Source organism: Petaurus breviceps, unplaced genomic scaffold, assembly GCF_028583685.1.
Source record: "Petaurus breviceps papuanus isolate PSGF00001 unplaced genomic scaffold, PetGlider_PUasm1.0 90784, whole genome shotgun sequence".
Classification (NCBI taxonomy): Eukaryota; Metazoa; Chordata; class Mammalia; order Diprotodontia; family Petauridae; genus Petaurus; species Petaurus breviceps.
This window is the reverse complement of record NW_027187345.1, coordinates 6,202,944-6,228,439: the sequence shown is the minus strand read 5'-3', so window position 1 is coordinate 6,228,439 and position 25,496 is coordinate 6,202,944. Positions and strand designations below refer to the sequence as shown.

At 37.0% G+C, this 25,496-nt stretch overlaps 1 protein-coding gene across 9 annotated transcripts in view; it reads right to left on the bottom strand.

The window, feature by feature from the left end:
• SYNE1 (spectrin repeat containing nuclear envelope protein 1) overlaps positions 1-25,496 on the bottom strand; it is a 575,153-nt gene that overhangs the window by 157,830 nt on the left and 391,827 nt on the right. For 7 of the 9 annotated variants that reach the window (XM_069069647.1, XM_069069646.1, XM_069069648.1 and 4 more), the window contains 4 exons: positions 15,432-15,626; positions 14,191-14,331; positions 4,419-4,586; positions 4,062-4,223 (listed from right to left, as the gene is read on the bottom strand). In XM_069069647.1, the coding sequence (XP_068925748.1) occupies positions 4,062-4,223; positions 4,419-4,586; positions 14,191-14,331; positions 15,432-15,626 (666 nt within the window). The remainder of the gene's footprint in view (positions 1-4,061; positions 4,224-4,418; positions 4,587-14,190; positions 14,332-15,431; positions 15,627-25,496) is intronic. The other 2 variants (XM_069069651.1, XM_069069653.1) reach the window with 2 other exon arrangements.

The window sequence follows — 25,496 nt, the reverse complement described above, 5'->3', positions numbered from 1 at the left end:
AAGGTGCTGTATGAGAGAGATACTTTCAAGATAGAAATGACAAGATTTGTCAACTAGATAGACATGTAGGGCGAATGAGAGTAAGGAGCTGAGGCTGTGAACCTAAAGTGTCCAGAAGGTTGGGGGTGTTGTTGTCAACAATAGGGAAACTCAGTAAGTGAGGTGGCTTTTGGAAAAAAGATAATGAATTCTGCTTGGGGCATTTTAGGATCGAGATGCCTCCTATATGATGACCCTTAAAAGGAGTTGTGTCTAACTTTACATGTTTTGACCAGTTATGCTTTTATCCTTTATAATTTGATCTAGTGTACCAGTGATCATTATTCTTGTGTTATTCCTGTTTGTGAAACCAAAGGTGTTGTTGAAAAGAAATGAAGAAGGAAAAAAAGAAAGAAATGTAGGTTATTGATACCTGTGTTCATTCAACAGTCATAGAAGAAAGTTGTCAGGGCCTGTTCATAAATGTGGTATAGCAAGGATAGATGGGTGAAAATGTTGACTATTTCATTTTTGCCAATGTGGAGGCCTATCACCCTTACACTAGTGTCACCTGTCTTAACTTAAAGCTGAGGGTCAGTGAACACAGGTGGAAATAAAGCATAATTTGACAGCTGTCAAGGTCATCATCCTTATGTGATGAATGATGTCGATGCATACATAATAGCATCGACATCATTCATCACATAAGGATGATGACCTTGACAGCTGTCAAATTATGCTTTATGTATTTACAAAGGCCTTGACGTCTAGTGCTTTATATACATTATCCAATATCCTATATCCATATTGCAAAGTGCTTCATATACACTTTTCAATAACCACCCTGTGAGACAGGGGCTATTATTATCCCCATTATATGGACTGGGAAACTGAGGCTGAGAAAAGTTAAGGGTCACACAGCTAGTAAGTACTTTTGGATTAGAACTCAGGTCTTCCTGACTGAAGTCCAACACCTTAAATACTGCACCATGTAGCTGCCACTTACATTGCTACCATGTTCTGTTATTCAGTCAGCAGCAGACGAGTATGTAACATTGGAAACAAGACAGCTTTTTAAATTGATAATAGGATCATGGATTTAGAGCTAGAAGGAAACTCTGAGGCCACTGAGTCAATTATCTCATTTTGCTCTGAGGGATAACGAATCACAGGCTCAAAGACAAAGCTGAAAGGAAATCTAGAGTCCATAGTGACCAATCCCTTCATTTTATAAGGCATTTTTCTTTCATTGCATTTTCATGCCTCTTTTACCATTTTGCCTATTATTTCCCTTAAAAGTTTTTTTTATTTACTTTTAGTTTACAACATTCAGTTCCACAATCCCTTGCTTTCCTTATTTTTTTTTCAGTATTTTCTGTGCCTCCTTTACCTTGCTATAGACTCTTTTTTTCATGATTTTCCTTCATCACTGTCATTTCTTTTCCAATAAGAGAGGTAGGGGAAAAATTAGAAAACTAATGTGGTGAACTTAATTGATAAATGTTGTGTGTTCTGACTGCTCCACCAACCCACTTTCCCGTCTCTCTCCCTCTCCTCGGACCTCCCTATTCCCTAAGACACAAAAATATTTAAATTAGAACAGTTAATAACCCAACAATGACTTCTATGTGCTCAAGGGAAAGGAAGAGTCAGCAAACTTCATTGTTAATTAATTTTTAAGAAATTTCCACAGCCACCTCTTCACATACTAATCGTTTGTGAAGTTTGGAATAAGTCAAAGGGTTGTACTTGAGGACCTAGAGGGTTACATTCGGTTTTGAGGCCACAGGTTCCCCACCCACCCTAAACTAGACTCTCACTGTGACAGGGAGGTGATCTTGGGTCCCTGAAGGCCAGGAAAGGTTAACAAAAGTTCTGGCAGGCCCTTCGAAGTTGAAAAGCCTTCAAGTACAGGGAGATGCGACTGTGTGGCTGCTGCTATCTGAAGACCAATCTTGCAAAGGTCACAGAGACTGGGAGCCCAGGTGATGAAATTCTCTGGCTACAGAAATTTGCTTCTTACCTTAAAGAACAATATGAGCATGATGGAATTGAAGCCAGTATTTCCCAGTGCTTACTATGACCTGGTTTTATGCTAAACTGAAATGATCCTGTACTAGATCATGGATGACAGAAGGGACTTAGAGGCCATAAAGTAGAACCTGCTCATTTTACAGATGAGGAAACTGAGGCTGACAGAAGTTAAGTGATTTGTGCAGGGTCAGACAGCTAGTAAGTGACATGGGTAAGATTTTGACTCAGATCTTCTTAATTCTAAGTCAACACAATATTTATAAATATATAACTATATGCATTATTATTTGCATAATATGTACTATTTTGCTGCCTATGAATGATCAGAATACAAAATTTTCTTATATTTATAGAAGGTAAAGAAGATTGCACATAGGGTAAACACTCAAATGGAAGGCAGAGTTTTATTTCTAAATCTAAGAAATATCCCTTGATCTCAGTTATATTATTGCATTATTCCTAATCTTTTCTATAACTTAACTTATTCTGAGAGATACCTCTTTACCTCCTGTTTAATTTGTTAGACAAATATCTCTGGTTAAAATGTATTTTTGAGGGCAACACTCTCATAACCACTATGTTGTAAGTAAATATCTATGGGAAAATAATCTTTAGTTCCAGTCTAATGTTGCACTATATATGTAAATTCAATCAATATGCATTTATTAAACAGTGTCAGGCTTATACATGTATAAACACACACAAACAAAGTAATCACAAAGTGATTCTGAAAGGAAAGCATTGGCAACTGGGAGGATCAGGTAAGGCCTCATGTTGGAGGCAAAGCTTGATCTAAGATTTGAAGGAAGCTAAGAATTCTAAGAGGTAGAGATGAGAAGAAAGGGCATGAAAAGCATGAGAGAGAGGGAGCCTGGTAAAAGCCAGAGACAAAAGGCTGAATTTTGTGCATTTATGAGTGCAGTGGGGGGACCGATCAATTGGGCCCAGATGCTCACCCCTTCCATCTAGGCCTCCAAGTAGACATGAACACAAGGCAATTCTATTCCATCTCTAAGATAATTATTCTTCCCAGATCCCATGTAGATGAGTATCAAAGATATAACATCTTCATGAGCTTCAAAAGCTCAGAAGAACCATCAGAGGTCAAGAAACTGGAGTGCATGACAGAGTTGGCCAATAACTGCCATGGTCAAGCTGGGTGAGAAGCCAGCAAAGCTCCAATAAGTAACCTGCTTAATCCAGCCCAGCAGCAGACTGACTGCAACTGAGAAATCAATTCTTGAAAGCAAGAGAGTGATTTGTCCATTGACTATGCCTTACACAGAAGTATACTTCATGGGAGGAAGTATTTGTAATGACATTTTGTTGAAACCCCATTCTTTCCTGAGCTTTAAAGGGGAAAATGTATGACAATTCAAGGGAATGTGTTTGTATTTCTGTCCTTACTATATTTTCTCAATACTTGTTTGCCTGTAAAAGATAATTGATGTTAATTGGTTATTAATGATGTTAAGAAATTATCTAATGGTTAAATAACATTTGCTAATCACTTGTTAGATGATACTGAAGATATTAGAGGGAAATACACCAGATGAGGGCTCAAAAGAGCTAGCATTAGAAGACAATCCCGTTCCCTTGGTGACACCCCCTAGAACACTGAGGAGAGATGTAGCTATCCTCACTCTGAAGACCCAACCCGTTAGCTCAAGCAAGGGTTGGTAGAGTACAGCCCAGGGTCAATATTTTAACATATTAAAATCTGAAATAAATACCTGGGGAACATTAGGGAAAAACTTAGTCTGGTGATTAAATAAAAGACAAAATTAAGTGGGGCTTTAAAAAAGAGATCTAAATACCTACAATTACAGTTTTTATTGCAGATTACACTTGCCCTTCCTCCTTGTCTTTGTTCTTACGTCATAGCTTGAGAGGTAAGAAATATGCTATGGAATACTTTCTTACTCTACAAAGAACTGGCATGCTGAGAAAAAATTCAGTCTCATGTCCTGAACCTGTTAAGACAAACAATAACTATGTACCTACTCAATCATTTAGAAAACAAAAGTTGCAGCTTCATTTTTTTTTACCTGATGTTCAGCCATCTGGCTTTCTGGGCTCTTGCCAGGTTCTAGACTTTCATTCAGCTTCACCTCAATAGCCTCCATTTTTGTAGAAATAGACTGAAGAGAGTCTTGGTATTTCTGCTGGCGTTCCAGAGCTTCATAGAGAGTACGCTGCTTTTCACTGATCTAAGCAAGAAAAGGGATATTACTAAATATTTCCACAAGCCCTTATCATCCTGATTACAACATTTATATCTTCACTTTTTTTTTACCTTCTGCAACCCAATGCTGTGCATCTGGTGTAGAAAGTACATACACTTGTTTCACAATATAATTGCCAAGTTGATGTATATCTATAATTCAATAAGCCCAATGACTTACCACATTCTTCAGAGTTTCCCATGAGCGCTGCAAATCATCCAGTTTAGCACTGGTAGATGACTCCAGCCCTGGTTCATAGAACTCCTGGGTTGCTGATGTGCTGGCTTGAATTCTGGCAGCATCATTCTGCAACTGTTCAGCAGATAAGGCTTGGTAATAAGCAATGTCCTGCGATTGTGAAGCACAACATTTTATTCAAAAGAAAGGTAAAGAAAGGACTTTGTGAACATACCCTATATGCTCTCATAGGAGGTAATGGATCCTTCACTTTTACAATGACAAGATAAATAATGAGTTGCTATTCTTTTGTGGGACCATATATAATTATGCAATAATGCCAGGTCTATATAACTCTGTAAAGAGGGTCTCCAGGTATTGTTGTTTTTTTTTTAGCAGAAATCTTCATTTAGTATTTGATAAAAATGAAATCATGGAGCATCCAAGAGATTTGCTTACTTTTGTAATGACTAATGGACTGTATGCAAAATTAAAGTTTTGAACTAGACTGCTATGTCAGGTCTCTTTCATGTCTAAAGAATAAGATCCTTGAAGGTCATCATTTTTGTATCTAACCTATCATGCCACCCTGTTTTATAGCATCTAGCACAATCCTTTATTATAGGTAAACAATAAATATTTTCTGAGTTGAATTAGAGCAGCAGAGGACTGAAATAAAATTCTCTCTATTATTTTATTGTATTTACTAGATTATGACTTAAATCACGTCAAAATTTGCTTCATTTAAGAGAATAGGTAGAGGGAACTCCCAGGTGAGGGAACTGCCTCTAACAATGCAGGTTGGCACCTTTTCTGTAACTTAAGAGTTTTAAAGTTGCCAAAGGCATTGGGGAGCTAAATGACTTTCTCCGGGTCTCAGGGCTTGCAGACATCAGAGGCCAGGCATGAACTTGGGTATTCCTGGCTTCAAAGTGGTACACTATCCATTATACCATGCTTCTTCTACTGAAGAAATACATTTGTGAATAAGATTTCTACCTCTTATGAGATACTATTAAATCCAGGGCAATTTTTTTTTCAGATTCGATCAGTGATGGCTAATTTCTGTCCTAATTATCCTTGACGAAATTTGTATTTCCTGAGATGACTTCCAGGCAGCTAGCAGGCACCTAGGGTGGTGGAGTAGATAGAGTGCTGGGCCTGGAGTCAGTTAGACCCGAGTTCAAACGCAGCCTCAGACACTAACTAGCTATGTGACCCTGGGCAAGTCACTTAACCTCTGTTTACCCCAGTTTCCTCAGCCATAAAGTGGGAACTCTGGAAAAGAAAACGGCAAACCACTCAGGTACCTTTGCCAAGAAAACGCCATAAAAATGGGGTCACAAAGAGTTGGAGACAACTGAATGACTTAACAATAAAAAGGATAATTTCTCTCTGATACATAAGTATACAGAATAAGCAACAGACTAGGTCACCAAGTTAATTGCTTACTCTGTGTACTTAGAAGTGATGAAATTAATTGAAATGTTTTAACATTTGATAAAACAAAACAAACTACAGCAGGCAGGGGTGAGGAACCTGCGGCCTCAAAGCCACATGTGTGGTGGCTTTTTGACTGAATCCAAGTTTCACAGAACAAATCCTCTTATTAAGGAGATTTGTTCTGTGAAGTTTGGGTTCAGTTGAAGGGCTGCACTTAAGGACCTAGAGAGCCACATCTGGCCTTGAGACTGCTGGTTCCCCACCCCTGAAAAAGCATTTTGTATCTAACGCATCTCTCAATCCAGTCTTGGAAATACCTATGGAGGCATCAAGCTTGATGAGATATAGGAAAGCACCTGGGGAGATTGGACTAGGAAAAACTGGAAGTAATCTTACAGGTATTCTAAATCTTGTTGGTTTTGTACTCCTTGTTGTAGCTGGCCTTTTCACTGATGGATTCAACAAATTGCTAGAATCCATCATCTTTTTTTTTAGATGACAAAAAACAAAACAAATCTAACTGTCCTGGTGTTCGTAGGTTATCCCCTTATTTACTTATTAATGAAAAATATTAACCAAAAAAATCTAGAAACAATATGGCAGATTTAGGGTTGTAATATCTATTTGTTCTAGTCACCTTTTCCTGGGTTTTAGGAAAAATCTTAGGATCTGATACAGCAAAAATGTATGTTGCATTTAGAAGTAGAAAGTCAGAGGTCGAATCGCAACTTTTCTTCAGACTACCTTTGTGACTTCCATAAAATCATTAATTTATCTGGGTTTTAATTGTTTCAAGAGTAAAATGAAGAAGTTGGATTAGGTGGCTTCTCAAGTCTCCTCCAGCTCTAAATTTGTAATTTATAAGTTCCAATCTCTCAATTAAGAATGGCGACTTTTTAGAGTGACTTCTTCCCCCCAAATTCCTTCCAACCTTTGATTAGCATTTATAATACATGTTCATGCTGAGAAATGAATTCAAGGTAAAGGTTTTTGATATGGAAGAGCTAAATAATAGGTAACACTCAACTGGTTCAATTGGTAATAGGACCTTCTAGGTCAAGTAAGCTCTATATCCTTCACCTTTTCAAAGAAAGAGTTAGTACCAGACAAAAGGAAACTTGAAGAAAGCCCTTTACTAACTCCAGTAGCATAATAATACATGATAAAGTCAAATAGACTGGAACTTTTCAAATGACTATGCCATTGACCTTCATTGATGCTAAAAATGAAAGTTAACTGTTAAGTGGACAGATAACATGGGAATGTTGATGATTGCTCATATGGACAGAAAAATGTGTCACAGATAAAATCAAATTTGGGTTAAGGCCACTACAAAAAATATGCATTGGGAAATAAATCAAGAATTGCCTTATTTCTTAATTCTATTGTGGAGGATGATCATTTGTTGGTCTAAAAGACTATCTTTACTGAGAATGGCCATTCTGTGAAAAATTTTGTAAATCTTCCTTTGCTAGGAAATGCAGTTCATGTAAAATTTATACAAGCAGTATTTATTCCAGGATGTTAATTTTGCCTTATAAATGATACTAATTAACTGATCTCAGTTTAATAAAATATATTTATCATTGATAATGGAATCACATATATGAACATAATTTGTGAATTTGCTAATAGTTAATTATGAATATATTCTGTGCAACATGGATATAATGGCAACCAGCTCAAAGGAAGTCTCAAAATAGAGAAAAATTTATGTCTTCCTCTTTTGGCATATGTTGCAAATTCATAAATGTTCAAGCTGTTGTATACAATAATTTTTTAAATCTATGCTTAAACTTTAGCCTGAGGTACAAATAAGTAGGATTTAATTTAATCACATTTAAATGTTGTTAACTAAGGCAATGTAGTCAACTACTTTACATAAAATATTACATATAAAAAGGCTCATAAATATCCTTAAAAAATACATTCAATAAAATATTTTCCTGACATTGTTTGTGCTGGAGCTCTGATATACTTCTATGTAATGCAAGGTGGAAGGGCAAATTTAAGGGTAGTTAGCAGGACCCTTATAATACCTGTTTTCCCAAATATGTTTTCTTAAAGTCTTTGATTTTGGGACTGAATGTAACATTTTGCCATGAAGGTTCTAGTCTATAGATGTACACAATTTCAAATTTGTCAAAATTGTTTTCTGATCCTTTTTTTTTTTTTTTTTTAAAAAAAGGACTTATTTGGGAGTACTTGGGGACATAGTTCATAGACATAGGTCAACAGTGGAGAGTACCTAAGCAGTTTCAATATGCTATGTACTGAAGGTCCTTAAGACCTATCACTAAGAAATATACCATGACACCTGTATATTCTTGAATTAGAAGAATGGATAATTCCAAAAGCTTGCTGGATTTTCAAGGGGAGAAAAGCTTCAGAAATTCAAGCCCCAGACACCCTTTTCTTAATTCTCTATTTTATTTTTTTGGTTAATACAGAACCCAAGTTGTGTTTCAAAAGAAAGCCAGGTATTTGCTGCAATTTCTGCTTTTGTCAGGTCACCTCTATCTGAGAATAAACCTTGTTATTGTTATATGTTGGCTAATAGCTACAGTTAATTTGACTTGTGAGTGGGAATGGGTTGGTTATTTAATTTAGGTTTACTTAGAGCAAGTACACCAACCCCCTTTCCTTTATAACAGCTGCAACTATTAAGAAAATGCTATTTTGGGCTTAGAATAATGAACTTCAGTTCTGGGTAATTTTTAAAGTATTTTCAGCCTGAATATTATGCTAAAATGAATTCCTATGAAAATGCTCTCTGTAGTTTCAACCTGAAATTCAAAAGGTATCATGAAATAGATATTATGTAACATTTCTGTACCCTTTTCCCATTAACTCATACTTCTGTACAAGGATATAATTTGCTCACAAACATGGAGGATTTTATGATTTGTTTGGTTTTGACATATGAATTCAGAAGCTATAGTGACTATATTACTAAACTTTTTTTCTATTTAGACGAAAGTAATGCTTAATAAAAATTTGCTCAAGTAAAATTTTCTGTGGGTTTTTATACAGATAGAATATTTCTTAATTTTCAGAACAGAGTTGCTTCTATGATATTTTTCCAAACTCAAAATTTGCAGAAAAATAATTTTAGGATAAGAATATATTTTACTTGATAAAAAGGTTTGAAAATAATTTCAGATGCACAGATATAGTATTTAGAAGAATGATTACTGGGTTTACATCTTGCCACTGAAATCTACTAGCTATGTAACCACTGGCAAGTCACTTACTCTATAAATCTCAGTCCCTGTAAAATGAGAATAATAATGGTAACACCTATCTTACAAGGTTGTTAGGAAGATTAAAAGGGATAATATGAAATAATTTATGTCGTGTTTTACATTATAGACCTGTCATCTGGAGAGCTGAAATTTTTATGTCTCATTCTTAGCTTTGGAACAAAATCACAATCTCACTCATAATGTTGGTTATGTTAATGTCATGGTGCAGAGGGACTTGACCTGTGATTTTACTGCCATATAGAATTCCTAGAATGACTACCTTCCTCTACCAAAGCAAACTGTCATCTTCTCAAAAGCTTACATTTTTAGAGAGTTATCCATAGCTTTAAAAGTTAAGCCTTGGGTAGGGGTGGGGAACTTGCAGCCTCGAGGCCACGTGTGGCCTTCTAGGTCCTCAAGTGTGACCCTTCCCAGGACAAACTTCACAGGACAAACCCTCTTAATAAAAGGATTTGTTCTGTAAAACTTGGAGTCAGTCAAAATGCCACACCTGAGGACCTAGAAGGTCACATGTGGCCTTGACCACAGGTTCTTTACCCCTGGCCTGGATTATACAGCCAGCAGATATGAGTAATGTCTGATTCAGGTCTTCCTGGCTCTGAGGCTGGCACTCGGTCCACCACTTTATAGTTCCTCTCTTACACAGAATGGCCTCTGTTTTTCCTTTGGTAAAATACACACACAGTACATTACCATGTGCTGAGGAAAATACTCAATAACTCTTCTACTCAAGGACAAGGTGAGTAGAAACAGGAAGAGGGAAGTTAATAGATCTCTTCTAGTTGCTGGTGCATGGTTCAAAATTTATATCACATTCGATGAATAATATTCTTGTTTTTTTTTTGCTCTCAGTGAATAATATATTCTACTATGCAATAGAAGGTTAATTCATTAATGAATAAATGAATTAGTGAATGAATGAACCTTTCTATCCCTTCTTCCTCCTGAAGTCTCTAAAGGTATGCTAAGTTTCACAACCCATCTAAAAAAATACTGAAGTCATTCTAGGCATCTTAATGGGATGTGTGTGCGTGTGAGTGTGTGACACACACACACACATACACACAGGTTGTCTTTGTCCTTCATTTTTGAAGAGGACTATGACATCAGGGAAATGATGACATGACTTGCAGTTGACTTTTATTTGAGTGAGGGAGGGCTGTGCAAGGTCACCACCCTCCAGAGCCATCAGGATCCAGTGACCAGATATTCATCAGGACAACTGGAGATGGCCCCAGATGCAAGGGGAGATCCTGGCCCTTTTAGGCTAAGGCCTTTTCAGATTCTCACTTTGAGTGAGGTAATGCCCATTCAGGAATAGGGTCCTTTAAGAAGTGAGTCAAGGGATGGCCCCTTTAATTAGAAAAAAAAGAAGAAAAAAATAAAGCAGGGAGGTAAAGAACTTCAGGGTTGCTGTTACAAAGAGAAAGTTACCATTGACATTCACTCTAAGCCAGGGGGGCCCAAAATATAGCCATTAAGTAAAGCTTGGGCAGAGACCTATTGTGATCCAATTTATCAGTTGCAGAGTGGAATGGGTGCAAGGAAGGAAGGAAGGAAGGAAGGAAGGAAGGAAGGAAGGAAGGAAGGAAGGAAGGAAGGAAGGAAGGAAGGAAGGAAGGAAGGAAGGAAGGAAGGAAGGAAGGAAGGAAGGAAGGAAGAAAGGAAGGAAGAGAAAAAATGAAAAGAGAAAAAGAAAAGAAAACAAAAGAAAAGAAACCTAGCTAGTAAGGAGGGGAGAAGGACAGGGAGAGGATGAACTGAGTTTAGAGGATGGGCCAACCAAGTAAGCAAATGAGTTCTTATAGGCAAACCTTTTCCAACCCCAACATATCAACAAATACATCATGCACCACTGGGGTCACAATATAGGTGTCATCTTTTATGCGTCAATCTCACTCCACATACTCTGTTTGCTGCTATGTCCTATCATTTCCACCTATGCAATATCTTTCATATATATCCCCTTATCTCCTCTGATTTACTCAAAGTAGTTTTTACTCAAGGGGAGGTCTGATCATATTACTCCCCTATTCAAAATCCCCAGTGGCTCACTGTTTTATCCTGGACCAAACTTTTAAAATTCCTCTGTTTCATTTTTAAAAGTGGTCATACCCTGGTCCTTTCCTACCATTCCAGTCTTCTTCCTCTTTACTCTCCTCCACATATTCTATGTTTCAGTGTCACTGGCCTGGCATTCTTAGTGTCCCTTATACCGGAAAATCTAAGTTCCAACTCTGGGAGTCTGGATTTTTTTCTTCCTAGGATCTGCCTACTAGCTTCCCTGGATTCCTTCAAGATTCAGCTCAAATCCCACAATTTTCAAGAGATTTTTCCCATTTCACACCCCCACCTTTCTGTGTGAACATGACTTCCCTCTGAAATTACCTTCAATTGACCCTGCATATCTATATGTCTTGTCTGCATGCAGATGCTTGCATGTTGTCTTTGCCATTAGAATGTGAGCTCCCTGAGGGCAAGGACCATGGTTTGTCTTTTTTGTATTCCTAATAATTACTATCATTTTCACATATAGCAATAAATACTTTTCAACTTACTGACAACCACCATGACCCACACATATATTGGCTGATACTTAAAATAGAACTTAAACCTGTTTAATTTAGATATTTTATCCTTACTTAAATGTAAATACTGAATTGTGAATAATATTTTATTACATTATTAGTCATTTATACTTTAGAATAAAAAGTATGAAAATAGGTTTTGAAAAATAAAGGAGAAGAAGTAGAGGGTGACTGGTGGGAAATTCTCTAGGTAGGAGTAGAAAATGGGGGTGGTGGGGTGGAGTGGAATAAGATCAAGAGAATTTTTTTCCTGTTTCACAATTTTATCCAGGGCTCCCTCATTCACCATATCTAAAACAGTTTTCAATTTCAAACACAGTCTAATACGTATTCACAGTGATAAGGCATTGTTGTTTATAACATGTGTTAGGTATCTGCCATATGCCCATGGCATTCTACTAGGCACTGAAGATATAAAAACAAAAATTAAACAGTAATGCTACTTATCGGTAGGGAACAAAATTGATTTACTTTTGTCAATCACCACAGACTGTGGGGAGTTAATAAGATCATAGAATTATAGAACTAGAAGGAACTTTACAGAAGGGCTTTTATCCAATCTCCTCATTTTACAGATGAGGAAACTGAGGCACAGAAAAGTTAAATAATTTCCCTACAGTCATACAGGTAATGTGTCAGAGGTTAAATCTGAACCCAGGTTCTCTGACTCCAGAATGAATGCTCTTTTTACTGTTCCACATTATTTAATTATTTAAATATGTAACTATTTTAAATTATGTGCAATTTATATTAACATAACTGAGGAGAAATTTTTTAGCTAATATATCCTGGAAAAGCTTGTGAAACACACCAAGGTGTTATCTACATATTGCCTAGCATAGATGAAAACCAAAGATTCCAGTCAGTTATTTGGATCTGTCCAAATATTCAGATGCACAGGAAAAAAAACTAATTGTTAAAGTAAATTTATTTTTGGATTTATTCTGGATATTTGAGATTATATAGATTTAACCAAGCAGTCCTATTTTTTCCACTAGTATCATCCAAACTTTGATTGAATTAACTTTTAATTTACATACTACATAAAATAATCAGATAGTCATCATTTTGGACTCTAGATAGGTACAATCTACTTCACTCCATATAACTCAAGAAGTACTTGAAAACAAAAATACTCTTTATTTTAAACAACTCAGAGGATTTTTATACTTAAAGCTGGAAGAAAGTTTGGAGATCATTTAGTTCTACCGTGTAATTGTACATCTGGGAAGCCCTAGGTCCATGAAACGTTATGAAAACTAGAACAGAGATAAAAATAAAAGAAAAATGAATACCAAGAGATTTAAAATAGAGGCAGACTCTGTGTCAAATGCAATATTTTTAGAAAAAGTATAAATTCTCCATCTTTCACTAAAGTCTTTCCACCAATATCTTATTATCATAGAGGTGGCCTTGGATTCTAAAAGGCTAAGTCAATGGAATGCAAGCTCTTGTCAATTTTACCAGGGCACTGTGGTAGAATAGATAAGAGAGTCAGTACTGGAATAAGGAAGCCCTGCGTTCACATCCTTCCTCTTCAACATAGTAGTTTGGGAATATGTCTAAGTCACTTGATCTCTCAGCAACCATCTAAGACTAAAAGTTGCAGATGAATAGATGATCTGAATTAATTTCCACACCAGAAGTGGACCCTCCCCCCATAAAAAAAATTATAATTTTTTGTCAAGGTTCCAAATCATGATCACATAATATTAGTATGTGTTACAAAAAAAGAGTCTTGTAGTAGAAAGGGAATTGGCCCAAGAGTCAGGATACAATGATTTGATCACGATCTCTAACATGAAGAAGACAGTCTTTATCAGCTCAAACTTCCTCAATGTATAAAAGAATACTTGAACCACCTATCCCACAGGGATGTTGTGAGCCGAGTGATTTGTAAACCTTAAAGCATTAGAGAATTGTGGGTTATCATTCTTACCTTGGTTATACTTGGAATGTATAAAATCTCAAATTATTATTATTATAATTAAGTATAATTTAAATTTATTATAATTTTAAAAATGCTTGTGAGGAAAACAATGGCAGTCACAGTGGTAGTTAAATCAGAAATAAATAGTGTTTCACATCACTTCACTTTCTGTTAGGATACAATACCCATTATATATAGATAAATAGAAAGTGAGACCTTCATATAGGCCTCTATAAAAATAAAAAAAATTACAATATGTATATAATATATAATAATATAGCTCCTGTGCAGCTTTTCACAGTGCTTTCAATTCCAGGAATGGAGTTTTTCTCCATCTCACTTTCAAAAAGAGAGTTAAGGTGATTTGCCAAATTATGTAATGAATTTTACAAGGCAGTCATGCTTTGCATTGATAAATAATAGTGTGCCCATCAACAAAAAAACATAATGATATTCAAATCAATCAATCCACAAGCATAGAAACAGCTTGCAAAATACCCAGGATGGGGTCCTGCATCTGTCCAGAGTGAGTGCCAAGTAGGAGGTACCTGGTTAACAGAAGCATCTGTATTAGCCACAGGTGAAGGAGAGCGACAGGCAGGTGGAGAGGAAATCTCACTGTTGGTTCCCTCCTCCCCAGACTCCTCAGTGACAGGTGAAAGCAGCGTGTGACAGCGACCCGCAGTCATCTGTCACAGGAAATGCAAGCCCAAAGGACAGGAACATGTCAACAAAAAAGGCTAATTAGGTGCAAATCAAAACATGTAAAATTACAGTTAATGTTAGAATTCCTGAGATACAGATTTGGGGATCCATTTTGTGTTAAGACTTTGGAAAATTCAATTTTATGATTGATATGATGCAAATGGCCACTAGTTGAACCAACAAAGATGTTGGATATTACACTATTAAATGTTTAAGCTAAGTAAATATTTTCTAATTTTTTAAACTTCTTTTTTATAAAGGCTAGAATTACCTTGTTCCATACAACTATAGAGGTCTGTGAAAAAGAATTCAATTTTTCTGGATCATCTCATAATTCTAACAATAATCTAGGAAATTGAAGGGTAATCAAAAGCAATATATCACACAAAAAAAGTTAAGGCCAAATGTTAAATGATAACTATTGTTATTTTTTATAACAACGTCAAAAGTCACAACAGCTAATTAAATTACTGCCAGTAATTTTGTACTGGGGTGAGTGTGACATATTGAATGTTGCAGAACAGAACTTAATGGAGTTTATTTCTTTTCATCTTCTATATTATATCTCTCCTTAAATAACAATTTCTTCTAATTCTTAATAAACTTGTTTATCACAACCAAAAAAATGTACAGAAATTATCAATATGATTTCCATCAGAGGGAATACAAGAAAAACATGTCACCAGTTTTCCTCCCCCAGATAAACCAGCCAACATGCAAAACATTATTTTAAAATTTACATCAAAGTCAACATGCATAATTAGAGACAGACACTGAACATCCTAAGTGTTGCTTGTCAATATTATTAATTGAGCAGTCTCAAATCACACTGATCCCTTTCTCTACCATATAACTTTGTTGCAAGCCCACTAGTTGCAGTGTAAAAGCTCAGTCATAACACAAGTGTAGCCACAGAAAGTTAATGAAGAACTCTCAGTCCATTCTAATCTGCAACATCCAAGGTAGAGCGGTGAAGCCAGGCACAGAGAGGGGAAATGTAGGCATTGGCTCTACCCAAGCAAAGCGACAGAGAGACTGGAGTATTGCTAACAGGAGAGGGCAATGACACCAGCTTACTCCTTACCATGACCACTGAGGGATGTGTGGAATGCGCTGGGAGGAGCTCAGTGTCCAGGTCCTCCATTCCTTCTGAAAGAGCTTCTACTTCTGTCACTGTCAACAGCATGGTGGCATGCTTAGCTTTCATTGTTAACATCTTGCACTTAGAATTCAAAGAGGCAATCTGTTCCTGGTATCCCTTGATTTTCTGAGCCAGCTCCTGAGAAAACATTTTTTTTTTCCGTGGGTCAGAGCAGCATCAAAAGGAAACAGAACTAATAGCATTCATCTTCCTTTAGGCAGGCAGGCTATCCTTCTCCAGGGCCAGCCAATAAAATCACAGCTCTGAGTCTCAGAAGCCAGACATCAGCAGCAGCAGTAGCTGAAAGGCAGGATGTGGACTGTGGAAGAGAACAAGTCAGGCTGCATCTCACAGCACAGCTAAACCACAAAGCAAAGAGCGATGCAGTGAACCCGGAAAAACTGCTGTGAAAGCTACATTCGGTGGCAAAAAGAAAGAGAATGACGCTGATCACTGATTGCTTGCTGAGAGGGCTGCACAGAACCAACAGAAGCTTGAACTTGTACTGTCCTTGAGAAACAGGAACTCTTTGCAAATGCCCAAAGACGCTGAAATTTCTCAGATGGTTCATACCATGGAAATTAGGTCATGTGATGACTAAAACTATAAAAAATGCGACTCTCAGCTCTCACCATTTTGAATACAACAGAGAAAAGAGCCATTCACTGTAGCAAGGTAAACTGTGTGACAAATATTGCCTGAAGGCAGGCCTATTTTTACTTTTCTTATGTAAGCTCAACCAATCATTTGGGTTTCATAAAAGCTCTTAAAGTTACAAAAAACGTTTATTTTTTTAAAATCCCATATATATTTCAGAGAGCAATCAGAACTCCTCTTTTTACCACTCTCGACAGCTAGTCTTTACAAATTTAGTTTGGGTTCAAACTTTTTGGCATTTAAATTAATTTGTTTTCAGTAACTGCCCACATTTTACTTTAAAGAGAAAATGGACTGAATACTAAAAGCAAACTTAAAATATTTACTTTCTGGGAATCACGTGGCATTTAGAAAACACCTCGGAGTCATAATCCAGACTATAATGAACCCCAAATACATGTATGATGTTCTCTTAAAAGATATATGTATATAAAAGAGGTAAAAAACTATAACTACCAAACAGATTCAATGAAGAGTTGGAAGGGACCTTCGAAATTACCTAGTATATTCCCAGTTTTTACTTGCTACTTTATAGGTAGGAAAACTGACCCACAGAGCATGATATAGTATGCCCAAGATCATGCAGATAGAAGAAGCCAGGATGCAAACCCAGTTTTTTACAGTCCAGGACCATCTGTATTTCTACTGTATTTCTATTTGTGTTTCTACTATATTATACTATATACTGCCTCCTTAAAATTTTGGGAAAAACATATTTGGAAAGCTAAGCAATACCAAATCAAATTGCCAGTTCCACTCACTCTATACATTGAGTAGAAGCTTGAATAGCCAAGCGGAGTACAGAATATGAATTGTCACCCTTTACCTTGGTTTACTTGACTTAAGAACAAACAGAACTTCCTGTCAGGGTTTGTTCAGTTCCTGTTTTGTGAACTCAGAATTGAAACTGACCAATCACATTAACATAAGAATGAATACAGCATGTATTCTCATTTCTAGCCTTGATACTAACTGAATGAAGTGGAGACACAGTCAGTCCAGCAGGCAGAGGAAGTTTGTTTACAACTGTACAGCTTCTCAGGACTCAAAAGGCTGAGTCTATAGAGAATATACTAAGATCCAAACCTCTCCCTTTCATGAAAACATTACTCTCCTGTGCTCCATTCTTCAATATACAGAATTAGTCATTCAGTCTGTCAACAAGCATGTATTAAACAACTACAAGAACTGTGTGTGCTAAGCAATAAGAATACAGAGAAAGACACAACAACAACAAAGATGAAGTTCAGTTGTAGCCTTTGATCTGGAGCCTCTGCAGGACAGGAGTGGTTTAATTAATATGAAAATGTGGATGATCATAAAATATCTGTTTCATGTGAATGACAGGTTGATTTTTGTCTCATGTAGGATCATTCATTATAAACTTGGCATATTTCTTTATATTAGCTTGCCCTCTGAAGCTTCAGAGTTGCTATTAGGCAAAATTCTAATTTTGCCTCATATCCAACTTCACTTGAATCTTAACCCTTCTAGGAATGGATCTCCGCTCTTCTTTTGATGACTTCTGCCAAATGTCTAGTGCCTAGTGTTTGGTCACTATCCCACCATGTATTTATCGACAAGATTTCTGAGAGAATATACTAAGATCCAAACCTCTCCCTTTCATGAAAACATTACTCTCCTATGCTCCATTCTTCAATATACAGAATTAGTCATTCAGTCTGTCAACAAGCATGTATTAAACAACAATAAGAACTGTGTGTGCTAAGCAATAACGATACAGAGAAAGACACAACAACAACAAAAAAAACCCCTCCAAATCAGTCGCTGCTATGATGAAGCTCAGGGACTAGTGAGTGGAGGATATAATATTAAAAAAAACCCAAACCTATGTACAAATAAAATATAATAAAGATAATTAACAGAAGAAAGGAACTAGCATTAATGGTGATCAGGAAAGGATTCCTGTAGAAGTTTGGATTTTATCTGGGATGTGAAGGACACCAGGAGGCAAAGACAGGGAGAGATACAATTCTTGGTATGGGGCATAGTCAGGAAAGTGAACAGAGTATGGGGATTGTTTTATTGGAGAAAAAGCAAAGGAGGCTAGTGTCAGTGGACTGCAGAATATGCAAGAGTGAGTAAAGTATAAGAAGACTGGAAAGGTAGGGGGGACTTTAAATACCAGAGGATTTTATATTTGATCCTGGAGATGATAAGGAGTCACTGATATTTACTGAAGAGGGAATGACAAGGTAAGAACAGCTTTAGGAATACCACTTTGACAGTTGAGTGGAGTATGAACTGGAGGGGTAAGAAACTTGAGGCATGGGGATCAATGAGCAGACTATTATGGAAGTCCCTGCATCAGGTAAGAAGGATGTACATCACAGTGGTGGTAGTGTCAGGGCAGAGAAGGGACCTTATACAAGAAATGTTACACAGGTAGAATTGATAGGCCTTGTTAAATAATGAATTCAGTTTAGGATACACTGGGATAATACAGTGTGAAATGTGCAAGGGTTAGCTGGAGATGAGAGTCTGGAAGTTAAAAGAGAGGTTAATGGGGTGGCCAGGTAGCACAGCAAGTAAGAGCACTGGCTCCAGTGTCAGGATGACCTGGAGATTGAATCCTGGGCTCAGACACTCAGCACCACACCCTGAAATAACAGGCCGTGTAACCTTGAGCAAGTTACTTAACACCGATTGATTAAAAAAAATAAATAAATAAAAATAAAATATAAAAAAAAAATAAAAGAGAGGTTACTGCTAGATAAATAGATCTGAGAAACATCAGCATAGAAATGATAATTGAGTAGGTAATGAAATAAACTAATCCATGAAAATGTGTGCTGGGGAAGGGGTATTCAGTAGGATCGCTATGTTGGGGGTGGTGGGTAGGGGAAAGATGGGGAGAAAATTTGTAACTCAAAATCTTGTGGAAATTAATGTTGAAAACTAAAAAGAAACAAAAAAAGGGAAAAAAAAGAAAATGTGTGCTAATAGGTTAACCAAGTGGTATACTTCCTAGGCAATACAGTTCTATTTCAGGTAGACTGGTGGAAATAATGAATTAATTCAACAGAATAATAGCAATGATAGGGGTTTCAGGCACATTTTCGGACTGGTTAACCAAAGAGTTTGTGAATGGAAAATAAAAAATTCCTTCTCATATCTTCCCACAGAGGCATCAAGCAGTATCCTGTAATATGTAGAAAAGAAAGGATGGAAAAGGGCAAAAGCAACTCAATGTTGTACAAAAGAGAAACCAATGCTCTTGAATGAAGTAGAGAACCAGGGTTATACTCAAGACTCTGCCGCCCCCTATCTGTGTGATCTCAGTAAAATTTTTCTAACTTCCAATTCTCAATGTGGTGTGTATATGTGTATGTGTGTATGCATGTATATGAATATACATAAGATAATACATAAAATGTAAACTAACTCTGTGTTATAAATGTTATGTGTGTATACCCATGTATGCATATACATACATATATACACAAACACATAGAGACATATATACACATACACACATATACACACATATGTCACTTAATGTCTTCATCTACAAAATGAGGTGGTTTGGCTTTATGGCTTACAGCTTTCCTTTGTAGATCTAAAGCTATGATCCTATAATCCATGAGACAGTCTTTGAAGTCCCTTCTAATTGAAATTCCATGATTCTAGGAGGTATCTGGAGTAACTGATCTTCCTCCAACAAAACCATCTACTGTTATTCTGTGAGTGGGGCTAAGAGAAGAGGCCAGACTACATATGGGAAACTGCAGAGATCTTTCAAAGAACCCAAACTTCTTCCTGAAACTAAACATTTTTTGCATGTGAACAAACATGATTGTTGAGCAAAACAAATTCCTTCATTAGTCACTTCCTAATATATATGTCTTATTCTGTGTTTTGAGTCTGTGCTAGGCCGCTAAGTGCTTGATTTTCATCAAATCTTTTAATCTCTCAGTCGCAGAGAAATCTGAAAAATGAACAGACTATAGGACTGTACCATATAATCTTTAAGACTTCTTCATGCTTTAAAACTCTATAATTTTAGATTCTAAAGAAATTTTATCTAATGTTTCCTGTATAAGGCTGAAAATCTAACAAAATCTAAATTCTGGGTCTTTTGAAATAAAAATATGATGCTTCTTTCTTAAGTTAAAACATTAAAAATTTCAAAAAAAATGAGACTCAGGAAAAAGGTGCTGCATAGAAGTGCCAGGTTATTTAAAGGCTGAAGGCAATTCAGAAACCTAGATATTAGCCAGACAAGAAATTTAAAATAAGGGGGCAGCTGGGCGCAGTGAACAGAGCACTGGCCCTGTAGTCAGGAGGACCTGAGTTCAAATCCAGCCTCAGGCATATAACACAAAAAACTAGCCTTGTGACCTTGGGTAAGTCACTTATCCCCAATTGCCCTCCAAAAAAAGGCAAAAAAATATTTAAAGTGAGAGGATTCAATGATTGCAGATATTAAATTCAGTTTACTTCAGGCAATATTCTGTTAACCTTGCCATACAAACTCTACATCATTTTCTTCATTATGCTTTCTTTCCTCCTTGACTTGGAGCACTACTCCATAGCTCTCTTTGGATATTTTTCCCTTCTGATTTGCTCCATGTAACTTCTTCTATATGGGAATGTTTTAAATTTCTTTTACAATAATAAAAACAAAAACGTGATAATAATTTGATATCAATTTAGTAACCTCCCTAAGGGTCAGGGCCTGAATCAATCAATCAGAACACTTTGCTTTACTTTAAAAGTGCCCTTTCTTGTGTCTATAACTTGAAAGACCAGATAAGGTAGGCCATGGGTATTCTCTCCTTTGTAACAGGATGTTTGGAAATTCAGAATAATGGAATTTCTCGTCTTGGGGTGTAATGCCAAGCAAAGGCAACTTCCCAAGGTTCAAAATACCAGTATAGCCGCTCTCCATTTTATTCAGTGAAAAATTAAGAACTGAGAAAATCAAAATACATCATAATTAAAAATACAGAATTCACCAAGTGTAATTCAGTAATTTCCAAGCACTACTCCACCCCTGGATAGTACATTCATTTAGTCAATCACAAAGTCGCTCTTCCAAGTACTAAGCCACCCCTGGAAAGTACATTCATTTAGTCAATCCCAAAGACCCTCTTTTCAAATGGAGATTAGTTTCCAATCATAAACAAAGTACATTCATTTGGTCAGTCACAGAGCACAAAAAAGTCAAAAGTTTCTCACCCCTGGATCACAACTGAATGCCAAACACCTTCTCAAAAGGGGCAGTAGAAAGCACAAAGGCCATCTACCCCAGAGTTACAACAAGGTTAAGATATCATCACAGCATTTAATACCCAAAGAGAGGTCTTTTCTTAATATTAACCCCAGGCAAGTTCTCAGCAATCTCTGTTTCTGGGGAGACAAAGCTTAACAAAGCCACAAGATACATGGCCAATGTCCTCATTCATTCATCCTCTGTTTGCAGAACAGCCCTAGGACCCCTGAAAACATTAGCAAGACCCTCTTCCAGGATTTCTGTAAAAATAAAACAAGAAAATCCTTCTTCAGGGATTCTGAACCAACAGCAAGGTTCCAGAATCTCTGCAACAAGAGCACTGTCCTTCACCAGTTCATTCTCTGTCTGCAAACAGTCTTGGGACCCCTGAACCAACAGCAAGGTTTCAGGACCTCTGTAACAACAGCACTGTCCCTCAACAGCATACAAATCTGGCAAAACAACATCAAAACAGACAGACAAAGTACCAGCATCACAGCCATGTCTCCTCAGTCCTTGGCAGCTCCAGGTGGCAGCTCTCAAAAGTCCTGGGCAGCTCGAACTGGCCCTCAGCAATCCTCTCTCTCTCTCTGTCTCCACAATGCTGCTTCCAAAAATTCTTCTGTCTCTCTTCCTCTGCTTGTGCCTCTCCAAATCCACAGCACCAGCTCCTCCCAGTTCAGCCCTCTCTTTTCATGTCAACAAGTCAATCCCACAAGTGAGATTCACAAGCTCTAGGTTTTAACACTCAACTCAAAAACCAAGCCAATACAGGGGGATCTTTAAATTCTATTACCATTACATGGAGACATATTCCAGATGGAGAAAAATGGAGACACCCAGAGATTGTAAATTCCAATGAAACCACCTTACCAGTTGTCTTCTATTTACAACTAAGAAACTTCCTTATTCATGATATGGATAGAAAACACATGGAGACCATAAATCTGAGGTTCACAAACATCCTGGAATTGTCCAAAAAGGCATAAAAACTTTCTCAATCTTGTATCAGGCAATCAGAACTTAGGTTTTGGCTCCTTGTACATACAAGTTTGCTAGTTTCATCTAGCTTTAAGGGAATAAACAATATGGATTTACATATCACCTAGCTTGTTTGTCTCCTTTAACCAGACTATCAACAACTATAGGAATTGTTCATATTCTCTAATGAACAGAGAAAGGCAGATATCACCTCATCTACCTTTCAGGTCCAGCTAAACAGTAACACCATTAATTACATTAATTAAAGTCAAGTATTAGGAAGACCTGCCACCACCAGGGACACAATTCTTCATTTCTGTCATCCTCCCCTCTTCCACTAGGGATCACCAAAATCCATTCTGTATTCCTGAATGTTCTTGGATGTAGGGAGACTCATCAACTCTATTTCTTCTGGAGAAATGGACGACCATCAGTCCTGCCACTTCCTCTTAATGTCCTTCTGGATTTACATTACGTGAGGACATGCACTGTAGACCCTTAGGAATCCCAGGTCTTTCCCTCTTCCCTGTACCTGAACTTTCTTTTGTATATTATGCCCTCCAAATAGGGTATAAAGTACTTGAAAGCAGGGACTTTCTAGCTTTTTCGATTTTATTTCACTCAGCACACTTCTTGGAACATAGCAAGTGATTAACAAATACTTCCTCCCTCCTCCTCATTCATTCATAATAAAAATATCTAGCAGAACCTAAGAGGAAATTATGAATTATTTAACCATTCTTTTAAATAATTTTATATATCACAGCTTAAATTCAACAAGTATATATTAAGTATCTATGATATGCAGATTGCTGTGCTAAGCAATGTAGAGGATAGAGAGATGAAAATGAAACAGCCTTTGACTTTAATGAGCTTTCATTCTATTAAGAAGATAAATGTACATAAGTAAATGGAAGGCAATTTAAAGAGGAAGAAAGCACTAAAACCTAGAAAATCAGAAAAGACTTCCAGGAGGTAAGCCTTGAAAGAAGAAAAGGATTCTTAAAGAATTTTGAGAAGGGAATTTGGGTCAAGCATTACAGAGATGGAAAAATGAAATACAGAGTTCAAGTATTTACTGGTTGGCCATGTTATGTGACTAGGGGCAGAGAGATTTATATAAATTGGCCCCATGATTTTATAAGGTCATCTAGGTGGCACAATGGATAGAGTAGCAGGCCTGAAGTCAGGAAGACAAGTTCAAATCCTGCCTCAGACATTTACTAGCTGTGTGACACTGGGGAAGTCACTTCACCCTATTTGCTTCAGTTTCTTCATCTGTAAAATGAGCTAGAGAAGGAAATGCTAAATCACTCTAATATCTTTGCTGAGAAAGCTCCAGATAGGGTCAACAGGAGTTGGACATGACTGAAACAACTAAACAAAATAAAAGTTATTGATATAAATAGTAGAAATGGTGATAGGAATAGAATTAATCTAACAGGGAGTTTTAAATTTTATTCCAGTTCAAGTATTTGCAAACCATTAAATGGCCAAGAAATTAGAAGGATCAGGAAATTCCAGAAATGCATTCTCATGAGCTACTCCTCATTTTCCAACAAAAGGCAAAGTAATTGCTTTCCTTAAAAAGCAACAGAATGCCATCTGCTATTCCTTTTACAGTCCTGGCACTAATTAGATCTCTTGCATATTCAGATAAGCAGGAATGATATTTAATTTTCACAAATGTGGTTTGCTAACAACTGAGATACATATTTTTGGCAATACTTTTGCAGTTTTATTAACTTGATGAGAGCACACACAGACTTGTCATTGGCTTTTCTAGCTAATTCTCCTGCCATTCTTTGAAAAGGCATAAATGACCTTCAAATTCTTCTACGTGCATAAAAAGAATACATCACGTAGTCACTTCTTTTGGATTTATCACAGACATGACCCACCTCAAGCCATATACAGAGTTATTGTGACCTAAGTAGAAGTTGACAGGTTATGAAGATAAATTAATTGCTATGAGTCAATAAGTGCAAACCTCTAGAGATTTTGATGACTTAAGAATGCTATCCTATGTCAGTCCAGATGATAATGAAGGCCAGAGGTTCTAAGAAGTTAAGCCAGAGTAAAAGGAAGGAGACTGGTAAGGAGAAGTGGAAAAAAGTAATGAAAACTAATCGAACCTGAATTTCTGGTGACATAAGTAATAGAGTCCCAATACATTACCAAAAAGATTCTGAAACTGTGATCCATTCTATGATAAAATAAAAAGGATGTGAGGTAAGAAAAATTACTGATAAAACATTTCTTTGTTCTTTTTAAGATCTTCAATGAAACAGCAAAGTTATATATTCTTTCTCATAGACTTTAATACAATGATTAATCTTTGCATTCTCTCATTTAACCCACTGACTCTGCTTCCATTGATTCTTTGGAAAAAAGGGAGTTGTGGCAGCATTATATAGTAGTATAATACACACACACACACACATACGTGTGTGTGTGTGTGTGTGACTGATCGAGTCCAGTCTTGAACCTCCAGTTGCTTCTCGGTCATCTCAAACTTGAAGTCCATAGACATCTTAAACTCAACATATTCAAAACTGAACTCATTCTGTTTTTCCCCAAAGCTCCCCATGTTCCTAACTTCTCTATTACTGTCAACAGCACTACCATCTCCCAGTCACACAGACACTTCACTCATTCTCACCCCCACATCTAATTTTTTGCCAAGTCCTATTGATCCAACCATCACAACATGCCTGTGGTTTGTCTTCCTGCTTCAAGTCTCCCTCCACTGAATCCACTCATTACTCAATGATCTTCCTAAAGCACATCTTATGTCACCCTCTCCCTCCTCCATTCAATCAACTCCAGTGGTCCCCTATTACCTCCAGCATCAAACTTAAATGCTCTGCCTTTTTAAATCTTTCATAAGCTGACTCACTCCTCCCTTTCCAGGCTTCTTACATCTTACTCCCCTCCACATACTCCATGATTCAGTGACACTGGCCTCCTTGCTATTTCCCCCATTAGACACATAATTTCCTGACTCCATGCCTGTCCCTCTATGCTTGGAATTCTCTCTCTTTTTTTTTTCATCTCTGCCTCCTCACTTCCCTTGCTTCCTTCTGGGCTCAGCTAAAACCCTGTCTTCTGCAGTAAGCCTTTTCTGGTTCCCT